This window comes from Astyanax mexicanus, chromosome 2, assembly GCF_023375975.1.
Source record: "Astyanax mexicanus isolate ESR-SI-001 chromosome 2, AstMex3_surface, whole genome shotgun sequence".
Lineage (NCBI taxonomy): Eukaryota > Metazoa > Chordata > Actinopteri > Characiformes > Acestrorhamphidae > Astyanax > Astyanax mexicanus.
This window is the reverse complement of record NC_064409.1, coordinates 35,524,581-35,541,337: the sequence shown is the minus strand read 5'-3', so window position 1 is coordinate 35,541,337 and position 16,757 is coordinate 35,524,581. Positions and strand designations below refer to the sequence as shown.

Below are 16,757 nucleotides of genomic sequence, written 5' to 3'. Positions count from 1 at the left end.
AAACTTGACAGATTATTATTGTAATTTAGCAGTGATTTCAATCACTGTAAATTAATTTACATTTTTTTTCAGTAGAGTTATTTACTTATCGTCTGTAATTTTAACAGGAAAACTCTGGTAACCATAGCTGCCAGCGTTTTCCTGTAAAAACTACAGTTTTTTTTTTACAGTGTAATTAAAGGCCTGTGGAGTCGGCCAAATGCTTTAGAGGTGAAGAAGAGACGGAGAGTCAGGAGAGATGGGGTGGATGACCTCTCACTCTAGCGGAAGATAAAGTGTGGAGTAATTAACACACCTACCAAGCAAGGTCTGTCATTCAGTCAGCGTGAACCTTCAAAAATAACAAAAACTTTGAATATTTCATGCAGACAGGAAATTCTACCAAAGCATGGCAGCTTATTGGTTCTTAGCAGTGGGCTACTGGATTCAAGTCCCTACCTGGGTGGCAGTTGGGGGCTCCAAGGCGCTTCCACTATGATCAGGAAATCGCGGGTTTGAATCCCATTCATATAGCTTGCCATCAGCTACCGGAGCCCTGAGAGAGCAAAATTGGCTTTGCTCTTTCTGGGTGGGTAGATGGCACTCCTTCCCCAGATCACTCCAAAGGGTGATGTCTTAGCGTCTGTGAGCTGATGTATCAGAACTGAGTCGCCAAGCTTTTCTCCAAGTGCACTGTGCTGTTACTCGGCATCAGCAGCAGTTGGAAAGAGGCGGCACACTGTTTGCATGATGTGTTCTATACCTGGCAACCTGTGGTTTGGAAATGGGAGTTGGGGAATGTTGGTGATGCTACATCTTATTCATGTTATTACTACTTATTTTTACTATAGAAACTATAATCCTGAATGTTCCTTTAAAGTATTTAAAGTATTTTATTTTTACAATACATTTTTAGCTCAGAGGTATATGCTGGGTGTAATATTGCATACAAAACCTTTGTCAGTTCAAGACATAAAAACAGAACAGAAAATAGCCACAAAGCCACAAATATAAGGTAGATTTACAGAAATAAGATGTATTTAATGAATCTCAGCCTTATTACATCCTTATGCTTATTTATTCAACCCACACATGCAAACTAGCGGTGCCAAGCCAGAGAATCTCTTTAGAGGAGAATACACACTTTAAAGTGAGTTTAAAATGAATGAGTTCATATGAAGCAACTGCGCAAAATCAGAGTTTATAAATGTCTGATTAGTTTTTTCTGAAATGTGTACTTCTGTCCTCAACACAGAGCTATATTAAATGTTTCAACACTGCAGACATCATTTTTTTTATTATTTTAAACTCCAGTTTCTAAACCTTTTAAACATAGCCTTTTAGCTTATAGCTCCATTCACCCCATTCATAGAGGACCCACTCACTGGCTCCCTCTAGAGTTTAACAGTCATTTACTGATGTAAAAGGAGGGAAATAAAATGGTTAGACTCTCCATAAACTGCTCTGGTAAAGCAGGAGATTTGTTTTGGACCCGTGGTTCTCTCTTTTGGTCATCCCATTGGCTGTAGGTAGCTGCTGCTCCTGACTTATAGTCGCCGACTGAGTCAGATATTAAACATGTTGAATATTTGCCATATCAGTCGGTGACAGGTCAGCAAGCATCTTTCAGTTTACACTACACAACAGTGCGAGCACTGAGTGATTCCCGATTTGCTCCGAGCCAAGTTTTTGTTGCCGATCAATGAAAAACTGGCCCAAAATCATGTAGTGTGAACCTGGCATTAATGTACAATGTAGGAAAAAAATACATTAACATTAAATAAGAAGGTGTATACAAACATTTAACTGGTAATATATGGTGCAATATACTATTTAGAGGAAGACCAGGTTGTTCAAGCTCAAGTACAAGGGTGATCTTGAGCTATCCATTCCTGGAAGTAAAGTTGGTGGAGAAAGTGGCTGTACACAACCAATAGTATTAGCTCTTTAGCCCTCGTTCTCACTTTAACCTGTCTATCAGCTGCCAGAGAGTTATCTCGTCCTGGAAATGCCCTCTAAGCCCCATGTCTGCTCTACACGGGAGCTCTTAATACTCCAGCTAAACACTTTTCACTTGCGCTCCCTCTCTGCCTCTCTTTCTCTCTCACACTCTCTCTCTCTCTTTGGCCAGTTTGGCAGGCAGAGGAAATCCGTCACATTTGTTGTTGTGGCTCAGCCGCCATCCCAAGCTGCGCAGAGTCCAGACATCTAACCCCAAAAAGCAGAGACATGAGGCCAGAGAGGAGGGAGGCCGCTGCAGGGACGAGCTGCCTGATGGCCTGAGTTACAAACAAATAGCCACACGGAGAAGGTGAGGAAAAAACAGCATAGGAAATAATGCAGTATGTAGATGTAGCTATAGAGGCTGAGTGTGAGTGTGTGTGTAGTCCTTTGTTTTATAGAACACTAGCTGCTTTATGTTTGTGAATAAAACCGTTGGACCATAGCGCCTAGAGGTCAGTCTGAGAGAGCGCTGGAGCTGTGCAGTGCATGAGGCTTCAGTGCTCTGCTGTGCATCGTTAAATGAATTCACCACATAGAGTGTGTTTGTTTCACCACATGGTATGTGAAGGAGAAAGATGGGTCAGACCACTCATAACATCCTCAACATTGTCTGATTCACACTGCAGACTGCGATTTGTCTGTAAAAGTGTGAAAGAATAGACTTTTTAGTTTGGGTTATTTATTTGCCTTCTGTATTCTGTACTCTGTATTCTGTTCGAGCTTTAGCGTTTTTAAATTCCTCAACAACACGATTTAATTCAAGTTAGATTTGCAATTCAAATCTTCTATTAATTAATGGAACCAACTACTTTATTTTGTCATCATGCTGTTCTTATTTTGTTGAGGATGCTTTTGAAAACATTATTATTTTTATATTCGTTTTATTTATATAGACTTTTTATGCATCTCACTAATTGGCTCTAAGTTGCTCCATGTTCAGAGTGGTTTAATGAGTTTGAAGTGCTTTCTGTTGCATCAGAGACATAACATGAAGAGTCATGAAGCTTTTATGAAGTTTCAGACCTTGATTTGCTCTATTGTACCTTTCAATAGTGCTGTGTTTAAAATAGTTGAATACACTATATTTCATTACTGCACGCTTAAGTGAAACACTCTAAAGCAGTTAATCTCAAACTGTAGTACCTGAATGACTGATGGTATGCAAAGCATCCTAAACTGATATGCCAGATTATCTCTGAAAATTTAATAACTCTATTAAAATATACATTTTCGTAACAATTTGTTTGTTTTTAGTGCTCATCTCAGTAAACACTGTGTCAGTATAATAGACAGTGTCATAGTAGTGTTGGGCAAGATAACTGAAACTGTATATCAAGGTATTTTTCAAGATTCTGTCGGTTTCACAGTATATCACTGTATTTTTTTTTTCATTATTATATATATATATTTTGTTCTGACTAGGGTTTAATATAGGTTTGTGAGTTACTGTTCTGTTAGAAGCATATATATAATTTTAAATACTACACACAATATATGAAAAAATTCGAATTTACTAGCAGAAAAACAGCTGAAGAATGCAAAGAATACAGATACGCTAACAAATTTAACACGACTTCCTTTACAAAACTAAATATTTTAAATAGTTCAAGCCATTCATAGCTAAAGCCATATTTCCCTTCCTTTTTCAGCTAACAAATACTTTCAGTGCAGTGTGCATTAATATTATCCTTCCAACTACAGTATTAATATGATTAAACAGAGTTATAGTTACTGTTTACCTAGTATCCTCGAGTCTTAGGGACTTTTATCACTTGCTGAATAAATGATTCTGGGATAAAAGGCTGTTCTCAGGCAGAATTGAGTGAGGGACGAGTGTTTCGGCTCCATAGAGCTAAGCTACTGTCAACTCCAGTGTGTTAGCTTGTTATGCTAACTGTTAAGCTAGCGAGCTGTCCCAGCGTGCTTCTTTGCTGGTGCTGTTCTACTCAGCGCTCTGCAGTGCCTCTAGTGGTGTGGCAGTGTGAGAAAAATAGATACCGGTTCTAGTTTTCCCTTCTGTATAAAGTATAAACTGGTATACAACCCAGCACTATGTCATAGGTTAGATAAACAGTGATCACAGGCACAGTGTACACCTACCATATAACCTTGTGGAACTCTTTAATCTCCAGCAGTCTTTGCATTAGAATTAATAATTATATTCTAATAAACCAAGTAATTTATCTAGGGTTTACAGCTCCACTAGGTAGGATTGAGATTTTGTGCTCGTGGGCTCCCCCTACAGTTGTAGAGTGTAATAAATGTTTCAGGCGGATTAGTTTCTCTTTCTCGTTTTCTGGCTTTCACAGACATATTCGGTCTCTTTCCAGCTTCTGTCAGAGTGTCTGTATATTAGTTTGTAAAGAATGAACCAGTAGTCCTTGTAGAACTGTTAGAACTAAAAGTCGGAAAGCTGGTCGCAGTTTTGGTCGGGCTGCCTCTAAAAACCTACAGAGTCTGGTTTGAGCTCAGAGTCTATTTCTCCTATTACACCTCAATGGAGCGATGCAGTGAGTTTCAAGCTGTAATTTTACTTCTTTTAAAAGATCAAAAATCAAGGAAATCCTACCTAGTGCTGCTTTAGGAGGATGCTCTGTAGATACCCTTGTTTATCTCTCTGTTTCAAGCTTTCAAGATTTCTCAGTAGGCATGCTGCATTAACTAGTAAAAAAATCAATGCTTGTCTGATTGTAGAAACAGGCAAGGCTACTCAGTAGCCCCAGATGCTGGTATTTAAAAGTTACATATGGTCTAAAAAGTTTTAGAAAGGTTTCGCTTTTGTGACTGGAATAAGGCATTGCAACAGAGTGCGAAACAGCCAAATCTTTTGTTTACACTTGTGTAAGAGCATTAATTTTTTTTTTTATCAGCAAGAACTCACACCCACATTCTACGCACTCAGCTTGCAAGTGCCAAGGCAGGCTGACGTAGTAGGCAAGGATATGAAATCATATACTCACTGTGGTAATCTTATAATCTTAGATGTGGCACAGACCTACTTCCTGTCTCCCTAATCCCCACAGAGCTGGGAGTCCATAGCCAGCAGCTATTCCAGTAATCTCAGAGTAAATCTTATCGATGCGGCTGCCACTATCAGCTCTCTGCAGAATCCCAAAGTTTCTTGATGGTCACAATATAGTGAAACAAGAGGGGTAAGAGGCTTCCTACGATCTTTCCTATTCCTACTACAGTGACATACTTTTTAATGAGTTTATCATCTTCTGATACAAAGATATTTCAAGTTAATGTCACAAAACATTTCACTACGGAAAGGAATTAGTGCCAAATTGAAAAGCAAACACTAATGTGGAAAAATGTACAGTTGTGGTCAAAAGTTTACATACACTTGTAAAAAAACATAATGTTATGGCTGTCTTGAGTTTTCAATAAGTTCTACAACTCTTATTTTTCTGTGATAGAGTGATCGGAACACATACATGTTTGTCACAAAAAACAGTCATAAAATTTGGTTCTTTCATAAATTTATTATGGGTCTGCTGAAAATGTCACCAAATCTGCTGGGTCAAAAATATACATACAGCAACATTAGTATTTGGTTACATGTCCCTTGGCCATTTTCACGGCAACTAGGCGCTTTTGGTAGCCATCCACAAGCTCCTGGCAAGCTTCAGGTCGAATGTTTGACCACTCTTCTTGACAGAATTGGTGCAGTTCAGCTAAATGTGATGGTTTTCTTGCATGAACCCGTTTCTTTAGCACTGTCCACATGTTCTCAATGGGGTTTAAGTCAGGACTTTGGGAAGGCCATTCTAAAACCTTAATTCTAGCCTGGTTTAGCCATTCCTTTACCACTTTTGATGTGTGTTTTGGGTCATTGTCTTGTTGGAACACCCAACTGCGCCCAAGACCCAACCTTCGGGCTGATGGTTTTAAGTTTTCCTGCAGAATTTGGAGGTAATCCTCCTTCTTCATTATCCCATTTACTTTCTGCAAAGAACCAGTTCCACTGGCAGCAAAACATCCCCAGAGCATAATACTACCACCACCATGCTTGACAGTAGGCATGGTGTTCCTGGGATTAAAGGCCTCACCTTTTCTCCTCCAAACATATTGCTGGGTGTTGTGGCCAAACAGCTCAATTTTTGTTTCGTCTGACCAGAGAACTTTCCTCCAGAAGGTTTTATCTTTGTCCATGTGATCAGCAGCAAACTTCAGCCGAGTTTTAAGGTGCCTTTTCTGGAGCAAGGGCTTCTTTCTTGCACGGCAGCCTCTCAGTCCATGGCGATGTAAAACACGCTTGACTGTGGAGACTGACACCTGTGTTCCATCAGCTTCCAAATCCTTGCAGACCTGCTTCTTGGTGATTCTTGGTTGACTCTTGACCATCCTGACCAATCTCCTCTCGGCAGCATGTGATAGCTTGCGTTTTCTTCCTGATCGTGGCAGTGACACAACTGTTCCATGCACTTTATACTTGCGTATAATTGTCTGCACAGTTGCTCTTGGGACCTGTAGCTGCTTTGAAATGGCTCCAAGTGACTTCCCTGACTTGTTCAAGTCAATAATTCGCTTTTTCAGATCCACACTGAGTTCCTTTGACTTTCCCATTGTAGCTTTTGTAGCTGAGTCTAATCACTGGGTCAAATGAGCCCTATTTAAATGGGCTCATGAGAAGTCAACAGCTGTAGTCAATCAGAATCACTTACAAGAAGTGAAGAGGCCATGACATGAAGCTAATTTGATTGACACAACTCGCTACATCACCAAAATTGACAAATTTTGTTGCTGTATGTATATTTTTGACCCAGCAGATTTGGTGACATTTTCAGCAGACCCATAATAAATTTATGAAAGAACCAAATTTTATGACTGTTTTTTGTGACAAACATGTATGTGTTCCGATCACTCTATCACAGAAAAATAAGAGTTGTAGAACTTATTGAAAACTCAAGACAGCCATAACATTATGTTTTTTTACAAGTGTATGTAAACTTTTGACCACAACTGTAAATGCTATCTACAAGATGCATTGTTTTTCCTCACTAACATGCTGCAAAAAAAGGCAAAACCACTCTTACAATATATTTAAATGCACCTAATCACTTTATTAAAAAACACTACACAAGAATTTTATTTTTCAGAATATAAGGGTCAGAATTGCACACAAACCTCCTTAAAATGCAATCAGCTCAACTGCACTATATAGTAGAATAGTGGAGTATGGCTCTGTGAATGTTTAAAAGCAAATCACAATGCACAGGATTGCATTTCATCTAGGAGCATCTAGGAATTTGTGCAAAAATAAAATGTATGTCACTGTCCAATCAGAACCCACTACTGAACTTGAGGCGGGGCTCCATATTTCAAGGAAAACTGAAAATTACAGATTGAATAAATAAACTATTATCCAGTTCCCTTTAAAACCTTTAGTGCAACAGTTGCTGTGTCAAGCACATGCTGTGTCAAGCTTTCTGAAGTATGTGAAAGAAAAGATCATAGTGAGTTTTCTTACAGAGTTCCCTGAGGTCTGGGTTGGTCACATGGGTTTAATGCTGAAAAGACATTCATCAACTTTAGTCAATACCTCTGGCAGCAGATGGTGTGCCCCACCTGGTGGTAAATGAGTAATGCTACACACATATTAACCAAGCAAATCTTACACAGGGTGAAATCAGAAAAATTAAAGTTGTAGTAAAGTATTGGGCTACCACAGGAATTCCGCCACAATGCCTTCAATGTGCTTTGATGAAGTCAACTGATGCTTTTATGATGTTGGAAAGCAATATCACCAAGACGTGCCATAGATGTTCAAAAGGTTGATCGGATAATCATATCAGAAAAAAATATATATTAACAAATTTAATATTATTTTCTTTACTATTGCAAGTTATTTTATTTTAAATGCCTAATGTCTAAATAAATCACATTTTATTAAATTAATGTAACTGTGAATAATTACTGTAATTACTGTACAAGAGTAGATGATCTTCAAAAGGCATAATGTTAAAACTGAGACATTTTTGGTAGAGGACATTACTAGTAATGGGGAAGTACTAATATGTGGATCAGGTATTAAATGGCTGCCTGTTACAATATTAAAAACAACATTGGGCTTAATAGGCAAATATGTATTTGATGGAAAGAAAGGTGCAGAATATCAAAAAAAGAACATCTCTTTTAGCTGTGGGGATGAATGAATCATGGTTTGGGCATTTATGAGGTAGAGCCACCTGGAATTTTCAGTTAACAGCTGTGCTGAACTTGTCAAGAGTAAATTACTTACATTTCTTGTTCTCTTTATGTGTTTGGGAGCATCAGTTGTAAAGTTGTGAAGAGGTAATGTTTGGTGTACAGTGAATAGTTAGAGTAATGCTCTAATCCATTTTATGGCAAGAAATTAATGTCAGTCATTTACACAATTATCATAATTTATTGTGTAGATACTGACAGTAAACACTAATTCAGAGATAATTCTGATATAAAGCCTGTGACTTGATTCTTGAATTTATTATGGAACACTCTTTTTCCTTTACAGCTGGGACACGGAGCAAAGCAAAGACAAGGGCTTCCACCATGCTGATACCGTGGAGGACACTGTTCTATCAGATGGTGCTGAACGTGTCATATGACATCGTAAAAGGTGCATAATACCTATAATCTTTCCATAAAATATTGTATATAGCATATAGAGTAATGTATGTGGTGATGAACACAACAACATCAACATCTGATCCATGAACAGATGGTTTATAATTGTACACCTGTAAAACTGTACAGTGTACAAAATGGGCCTGGAAGAAACTTTATGTGTTCCATAAAAAGTGAATAATTATTGTATGACTAGATGTTTAACAATTTAATATTTCGTTTTGTTTACAGCCAGTTTATGCCTTGGTGGTCATGATATTTTAGCGGCAATTAAAGAAAATAGTCCCATGGGGGAATTCATTGCAAACATCACCATTGCTGAAGAACCAAGGGCCAATAGTATTCGCCTGTGCCTCACCGGAGAGAATGCTGGCTGGTTTTACCTTGAGGGAAGAACAATTAGATTAAACACGTCCTTTTCAAGAGGGCTCGACCGAGAGGTAAGCAGATTAAGTGTATATATTTTTTCAACTTTATTTATTTATTATTATTTTTTTATTTTCTTTCAAGTGCAGTAGTACAGAACATGTGTGCTTACAAGACAATATAGGTATAATGTCTTACTCAACATTTATTTGGAAATCTTTGCATCCTCTCCAAAGTCCTTATACAATTACTCAAGGAAGAAAAGGAAAAGGAAAAAAATGCAACTTTATGTAAGAAAATACACAGTACATGTATGTTAACAGAAAAAACAGAAAAAAACAGAAAAAAAAACTGGGCACCAAAACTGGGCACCATTTTTTAACAGAAAAAAAAACTGGGCACCATTTTGTCAGAAATGTGTCTGTTTTTAATTGTAGGTTTGCAGTTATGTGTTCCATTAAATACACACCCTTTAACCCTTTCCCTCCTTTGTTGTATTGAGAGGGACTGTGGCTTTAGCCAGGAGACTGTAATCATTTTCTTAGTGATCAAAAGAAGGATTCATGCTATTAATATCTGTTTTTTTTTATCTGTTACTTCCTCTGGTATAATCCCTAAAATAAAGCATGGTGGTTCTAATGGCAATTCTATATTTAGGCATTTGTTTATTTCATCTTGTATGTTTTTCCAATATTCTAATCATTTTAGGCAATCCCAAAATATGTCTGTGTGGTCTCCTTCCAAATCACAGCCCCTCCAACATTTATTCAATGTGTCGAATATGAGTCCTAAAATTTCTCATCTTAACTTTCCATTCAAATCTCTTCCAGACTTGGCTATGGGTAATTTTATGTACCTTACTGCAAGATAATTTCCAATTTTCATCAGAAATTGTAATGTCCATCTGCAATTCCCATTTTATTTTAATATCTTTACTATTATACATTAATTGTGTAATATTTTATATATATGTGATATAAATTGCTTTTTAATAGCAGATACAGTGTTTGTTTACCCCTCAGATGTGTAAAATGTAAGAACTGACATATGCCATTGAAATAACTATACATCCATTAGATACCTCTTTATTTTACAATACATATCATACACCAGCATAATTACCAGCTGAGTTCAACATAAACTTGAAATAAAGAGCTTTTATTAAATTAACATTTATTTGAGTGGGTTGTAATTCCTTTTATGATCCATCAACAGGTCCAGGGGTCAATTTTGCTGGCCTCCTTAACATGTTATGAGGAGGACACAAAACAGGTACAGTGTATGGGACAAAGAACCTTAATAAGATAAGACAACCTAAATGTGACAACCTTAATGTAAAATAAACCAAAAACTAGTGTAAACATGGTCTCTCCTCCTTTTTCAGAATGAATACAGAGTGATGGTGGAGATCTTGAATGAAAATGACAACCTGCCATATTTTCTTGAAAAGACTATTCAACCACGATCTATTAGTGAGGTGAGTAAGAGTGAGAGTTAATCCATATTAACTTTAAATATACAAGAATAACTACACAACTAGAGATGGATTTTGTTGAGTCTGAGACAGGGCCGCTGCTAAGGTTTTGGAGGCCCTAAGCATAACTGGTCAGGGAGGCCCCCCCCCCCCAAAAAAAAAAAAAAAAACACACACACACACACACACACAAAAGGTTTACGCAAAATTTTACTATTTATTAAAATTACACATGTAACTGTGAATATTTACAACGTTATAAGTAAGGCCAATAACAGTGAAGAACAGCACAAGAGTACTATTTATAATGTATAAATAATAAATGAAACGATGCATGTCTATTTTAAGCAGTGGACACGTCATTTACACAAGCCAGCCTTAAAGGTTATGAAATTATCGTTTATATTCGTGGTGTATTTATATCAGCCTGTCAAAATCTATAGAGCTGTCTGATCCTGCTGTCATACAGACCATTTGGATAGTGCACTGACGGCATTAGTCAATAGGTAGGCTACTCTGTTTATTAATTTTTTATTAAAGTCACTAAAAATCTTCAAACTACACTACTACTATTTGCAAACGTGCCACGTGCCTTGCAATACCCAGATTAGTTTCTAGTTAAGCGTTTAAAGCTACCAAATCAGCAAAGCCAACGTAACTAGCTCAGGCAACACCACTGAACATGAAGTAATCAAAACTATTTAAACCTTTATCATCGAAGTTACTCACCAGAAAGGGATGCATGGGCCTCATCTTTCTGCTTATTTTTCTTCTTCTCAGCTCCAGACTCAAACCGTCGCTTCATTGTTGAATTACCATTTAGTAGCAACTTCGCGCGGTGAACTTGTCTCCTGCCAAACTCAAGTAGCGTTGCTACTTTAGTTAGGACTAAGGTTGCCAGATAAGTTACGATTTTTCATCCTATTTGTTTATTTTATTTTAAGTTTTTAACTTACACAAATATTGCACTGGACAAGTTTTTGTATAGAATGGCCACATACACTTTAAAAATGGTTAAACATGCGCAAGATTTAGCGCCTCCATGCATTTTTTGATTATTTATTTGACTGGAAAATGTCACATCTGGCAACAACCAACAGAGCAAACCGAGCCGTGCCATTTCAGGCAATAGGGGTGGGGGCATTATATTATGCACAAAAATAATAACGTGCCGCTTTTAAGTAGTAGAGTAGGTGCCCCATGCAATGTTTAAAGACAAAAAAGATGAGCGTATCATAAATAATTCACATTGGGTTTTAAATTTAATAATGTCATAATTTCAACACATTTCATTCTCAGTCAATTTGGCTCCCTGCAACTGCAAAATGGTTGAGGCCTAACGCTGGCTGCGTTGTCTGCGTATGCAGAGCGGCGGCCCTGGTCTGAGATTGTTGAAAACCATACAGTTGATGATTTGATTATGTTTGATGATTGTTTTCCCAGTTGACAGCAGTGAACTCTGTGGCGTTTTCAGTTAAAGCCAAAGATGCAGATGGCGACATTATCACATACATCATTGATAAGTTGTCTGTAAGTATTGTCCAAAAAAGCCCTGCATTCACTCTAAAATTCAGCACCAAAAATAGGACACAACTTAAATTCATTGTTTTTTCATTCAAATGTTTAAATTTTCTGCATTGTAAATTAATACTAATGTTGTCCAAACTATAAAGAAACACATATGAAATTATTTTGTACAAAAATGTTTAGTAAAAAAGTGTTAAACAAACTAGAATATGGTTTATATTTTACATTCTTCAATGTAGCACCTCTTGCTAAGATGACAGTTTTGCATATTTTATCATTTTTTCCAGTACACTTTAGGAGGTAGAGTCACCTAAAATGGCTTTAAGTTAACAGCTGTGCTGAACTTGTTAAGAGTTAAATGGCAGTTTCTTCAATTGTGTGTCATTTTAATGTGTTTGAGAGCATTGTGTTGTTAAGAGGTCGAGTTTGTATACAGTGAATAACCCTATTTCAATAATGTTTTACTCAACTACTGCATTTCTAAGGCACACTTAATAAGGCACAACTAAAACCCTTTCATTTTCCCAAAAATCATCAGTGCACCTTATAATCCGCTGTGCTTTATGTACGATTACTACCAGTCAGGTATTAAGGAGCAGTAAAGCCACTCTGCTGAAGTACAGAGTTTTAAGGGGGTGTTTTTGGTAGATTTTTACCAGCACTAAGGCTGGGTTCAGCAGCATTAGCATTAGGCACTAACCACAGCGTTAGCTCTTTCGCCATTGAGAAACGAGTATATTGGACTGTAGTCTGTGTGTTTGCCATGTTAAAACAAGCTATGTGGGACTAATACTAAGATAGCGTAACACTTAGGGTGCTGCTGCACCCAGCCTTAGTGCTGGAGAAACTTCACTGAAAACTGAGCCTTAGACAGAATATTGGAAATCTAAGCTTACTGCACTTTACTCACCCAAATAAACATTTTTCAGGACAGAAATCTGTGTAGATTATGCTTGTTTGACTTTGAAAGAATTTTTTTTGAAAGAATTATAGTTACTTAGGCGCTTCAAACAGCTTTCCCATTGGAAGGGAAACATGGCGACCCCCGTGCTCACTTCGATGTAGACATCCCTACTAGCATTGCTTAGTGCACCTTACAATCCAATGTGTCTTATAGTCTGAAAAATACGGAAAGTAAAAAAAATGACTTGGTCAGTCAATCTGAAAAAGTTCAAGAACTTTGAAAGTATCCTTGAGTTCAGTCGCAAAGACCATTTAAAATGATGATGAAACTGGCTCTCACCAGGACCACCCCAGAAAAGGAAGACCAAAAGTTACCTCTGTTGCACAGGATTAGCTAGTCAGAGTTAACAGCCTCAGAAACCACAAAGTTAAACAGCACCCCAGGTAGTATTTTGGTTTGTTTAACAGTTTTAAATTACTACATGATCCCTTATGAGTTCCTTAATAATCTGGATGACTTCAGTATTCATGCATGATGTAAAAAGGCATTTCTACTACTGTAAATCCCATTCTACCCCCAACTGAGACAAAGAAATCCAGAATGCTAAATTAGCTACTGATGAAAGGGCTAATTAATACAATGATAATGGGTTTTCTAGCCAATTATCATTAGCTGTCTGGCATGCTTCTGCAGTAGCTGAGTAGCATATAAACAAAAAAAATTGAAACAGCCTTTTCAAGCTGTCTTTCTTCTTCAAACTGGAGAAGGGGAGTAGACTTGTTTGAACATATGTTGTGATGTAACAGAAATCTCACCCATGCTCTATGTCTCTCTTTCATAGCCTGATGCCAGCTATTTCAGAATTGACCTTCCCAACAGCGGAATTATTATCTTGAACAAACCACTAGACTTTGAAACTAAAACCGAGCTCCAGGTGAACATATGTGCTGTGGTAAGTTAGAAACAGATTTTGGTTATTCTTTAGTATTTGGTAAAGTAGTCTTCATAACAGAATATTTAAAGGTTTTTAAATTAATTTTAAAATGTCTAGTTGTGGTCTCTAGTATGAATGAATGCCATGTGAGCTGTTTTTGTGAGAAAAAAAAAGTGCTCAGGTGTTTCTATTTAGCCCTGCTTTAGATCACTGAATTAGAGGTCTCTGAAGAAAGACAGGTTTTGGCTCTTGCTAATGAATATTCATACATGCAAATATAACACTGCTAATGTTTCTTTCAGCTAAACTAATACTACTAAACTCTTACCTCAGACTTGGAGGCTCAGTGCCCCAGAGTCCGCTCCATATCATAAAATCTGATGCGAAAGGAGTCCGCTTTGCCTGGTGTTCTGTCGAGTTAAGTTACCTTGTCAAACCGTGCTTCCCTAATGTATATTTAAGGTCTCTGTAAAACGCGGAATCAACCGGAGATACAATTTAAACCTACACTTACTTACACAAAATAGCTAACGCTAACTACCTCTGTAAACAGAAGCTGTAAGCTCCAGCTTGAATCAGGTCCGCCAACTCACTGGTTGACGTAGACACCTAGCATCTCTCTGATCAACTCGTATTTCTGAGGATTTTCTTTTACTAGCTACGGCAGACAAGGGAGGCTGAAGAACAGTTTCACATGCAGCATTTATATACAACTCAGAGAGACCTATAGTATTTCACAAAGAACAAGAAAAAATGGGTTTTAGCAAAAAATACCTTTTCATCTCACCTTTTATCTATATAAAAAAAACTGCATTTGATTCTAATCCTTCAGGAAATGAACACCATTGAGAAGTACAACACGACTGCAACAATAAAAATAAGCGTGCTGGATGGAGATGATCAGTATCCTCAGTTCCTGCCCTGTTCTCCAGTTTCAGAACACACCATATGCACCAACCCTCTATACATCGCTAACATCTCAGAGGAAGCAGAGGTAGTGTATATTTACAAGTGAACTCCTCACCACTGCACCAACTTTTCTTATTGCACTATATCAGCAATAGTACAGCTAGAAATTTTGATTTACGTTAAGAAGACAGTACGAAAATAAAGCATTCATTATGTTTAAAGTAATTGACCACTAATATATATGTAATATTAATTTTGCCAAACTAACATGAATTTCTTTTATTTACATTTAGATACTTATTATTCAAATCTTAACTCTTAATAAGAAAAACATGTGATTAATCATGATTAATCACGGGATATTGTTGTGATTATTCCAATTAGTTTAACACCACTATGTACAATTATATGTATATTTTCTATGTATAACATTGTTGCTGTCACACAAATCTAGGTATCTCCATATCCATTTTCAATTTTTAACATAAGTGAAATCCAAACGTTCTTTGTTGTGTCTCAATTTGTCGATTAATGGACAAATAGAAATGCTCTTAATAAACTTCTATTAAAAGGGACATATTACAAAGCCCACGTTTTGCCAGCTTTTGCATTTCCACTTGGGTTTTGACTGCTCCTGTAAACACTCCAAGCCCGAAATCCATCCATCTATTTTCTGTGAATCAGTTAAAAGAGTTTAGTGTCAGGAATCATTATGCTTCTATAAGCTATTTGGATGGCTCCTCCTTTATTGTGATGTCACAAAAAGGAAAGCTGCTTAGAACCATCCTGGCAGCACCACCTCACACGCCAACCCCCTACCAGATCCCCACCCAATAGATCAGTTAATTCAGTCATTTTGTGCTTCTATGGAGTTTTGTGCTTCTATGGACGTTAAATATAAACTAGCTAGTTTGTGTTTTGCCATTAAGACAACAAAAAAAGATGGACACCGTGTCGCCGTTCCCACTCATTCAATGAAAATGAAGCCAAAATCTTCCGCCATGTTGGCGATCCTGATACCAGAGTCTGCGCAGTAGGGACCAGAGGAGGGAGAAAGACAGCCTACTCATTTAAATAACTCCGCCCCTGAGGGCTGCCTCGAGGTCACAGGCTGCAGAGCGGAGCTCACGGTCTGTTATTGGGCCCGCCCATAACCAGCGCTTTTACAATAACCACACCTTTTTTGAATAGAGCTGAATAACTTTTTTAAAAACTAATTCTGTGGGGATATAAAAATGTGACAATATAAGCAGAGGTGCAGAGCTAGCTGCTGCATTTAAATAATGGAGGTAGAATTACAGTATATTAGAAAAAAATGTGATTGAAAGTTGTCTGTTTTGCCATTGAAACCTATGGGGATGGGTGGGGTTACACAGCTTTCTGCAACCGAACAGCAGGGGGCGCCTGACCTGTGGTGGCTTCACTTTCGAGAGACGATGCTCTGTCCAGCTATACACAGTCTATGCCCAAAACTAACACTAACACATGATAAACACTCAGCATCAACATAGTGTGGCCAGCAACAGCTTATTTGCATAAAAGTGACAAAGCCCTTAAACAGCTCATTCTGATTTGGATTGAAACTGGCAAGTAGAGAGCTCTTTATGAGTGAGTAGATTTTTTGCAAGGAACTTCATAAACATGTTTGTAAAGCCCATAGATCTATTCTAACTTGTGTCCCCTTTAAACAAAGACATTTTTCATGTTTCATGCATGCATTATAGTCTGGTGTCTAATTTGCTTTAGGCCTGTTTTGTGGCAGTAACAGTAACCCAATTCATAAATGATCAAAATTCTTTAGCTGATGTTGCTCAGAAGGACAAGGACAGATTATGTCTTTCTCTATGCACTTATGGCACAATATGGTCTTTTTGTTGCAGAACACCATCTTGCATTTCTCACCTGGTCCCATTCATGCTGAGGATGGAGACAAAGACATACTGGCCCCTGTGACCTACGCTATCCTATCAGGTATTTAAAGCATCCCCTAGATGTAAGCCTGCATAGTATACATAATTAGTTAATATTTAAATTTATTGGGCTTTAAAGTA

The 16,757-nt window shown here is 37.6% G+C and overlaps 1 protein-coding gene across 1 annotated transcript in view; it reads left to right on the top strand.

Annotated features, from left to right (window-relative positions):
- Positions 1–1,397: 1,397 nt before the first annotated feature.
- The window catches only part of cdhr5-rs (cadherin-related family member 5, related sequence), a 30,562-nt gene continuing 15,202 nt past the window's right edge, over positions 1,398–16,757 (top strand). The window contains exons 1-9 of the mRNA XM_022671647.2: positions 1,398–2,290; positions 8,480–8,584; positions 8,824–9,032; positions 10,174–10,230; positions 10,343–10,435; positions 11,876–11,962; positions 13,705–13,815; positions 14,630–14,791; positions 16,587–16,677. Coding sequence (XP_022527368.2) covers positions 8,518–8,584; positions 8,824–9,032; positions 10,174–10,230; positions 10,343–10,435; positions 11,876–11,962; positions 13,705–13,815; positions 14,630–14,791; positions 16,587–16,677 — 877 coding nt within the window. The 5' untranslated portion in view covers positions 1,398–2,290; positions 8,480–8,517. The remainder of the gene's footprint in view (positions 2,291–8,479; positions 8,585–8,823; positions 9,033–10,173; positions 10,231–10,342; positions 10,436–11,875; positions 11,963–13,704; positions 13,816–14,629; positions 14,792–16,586; positions 16,678–16,757) is intronic.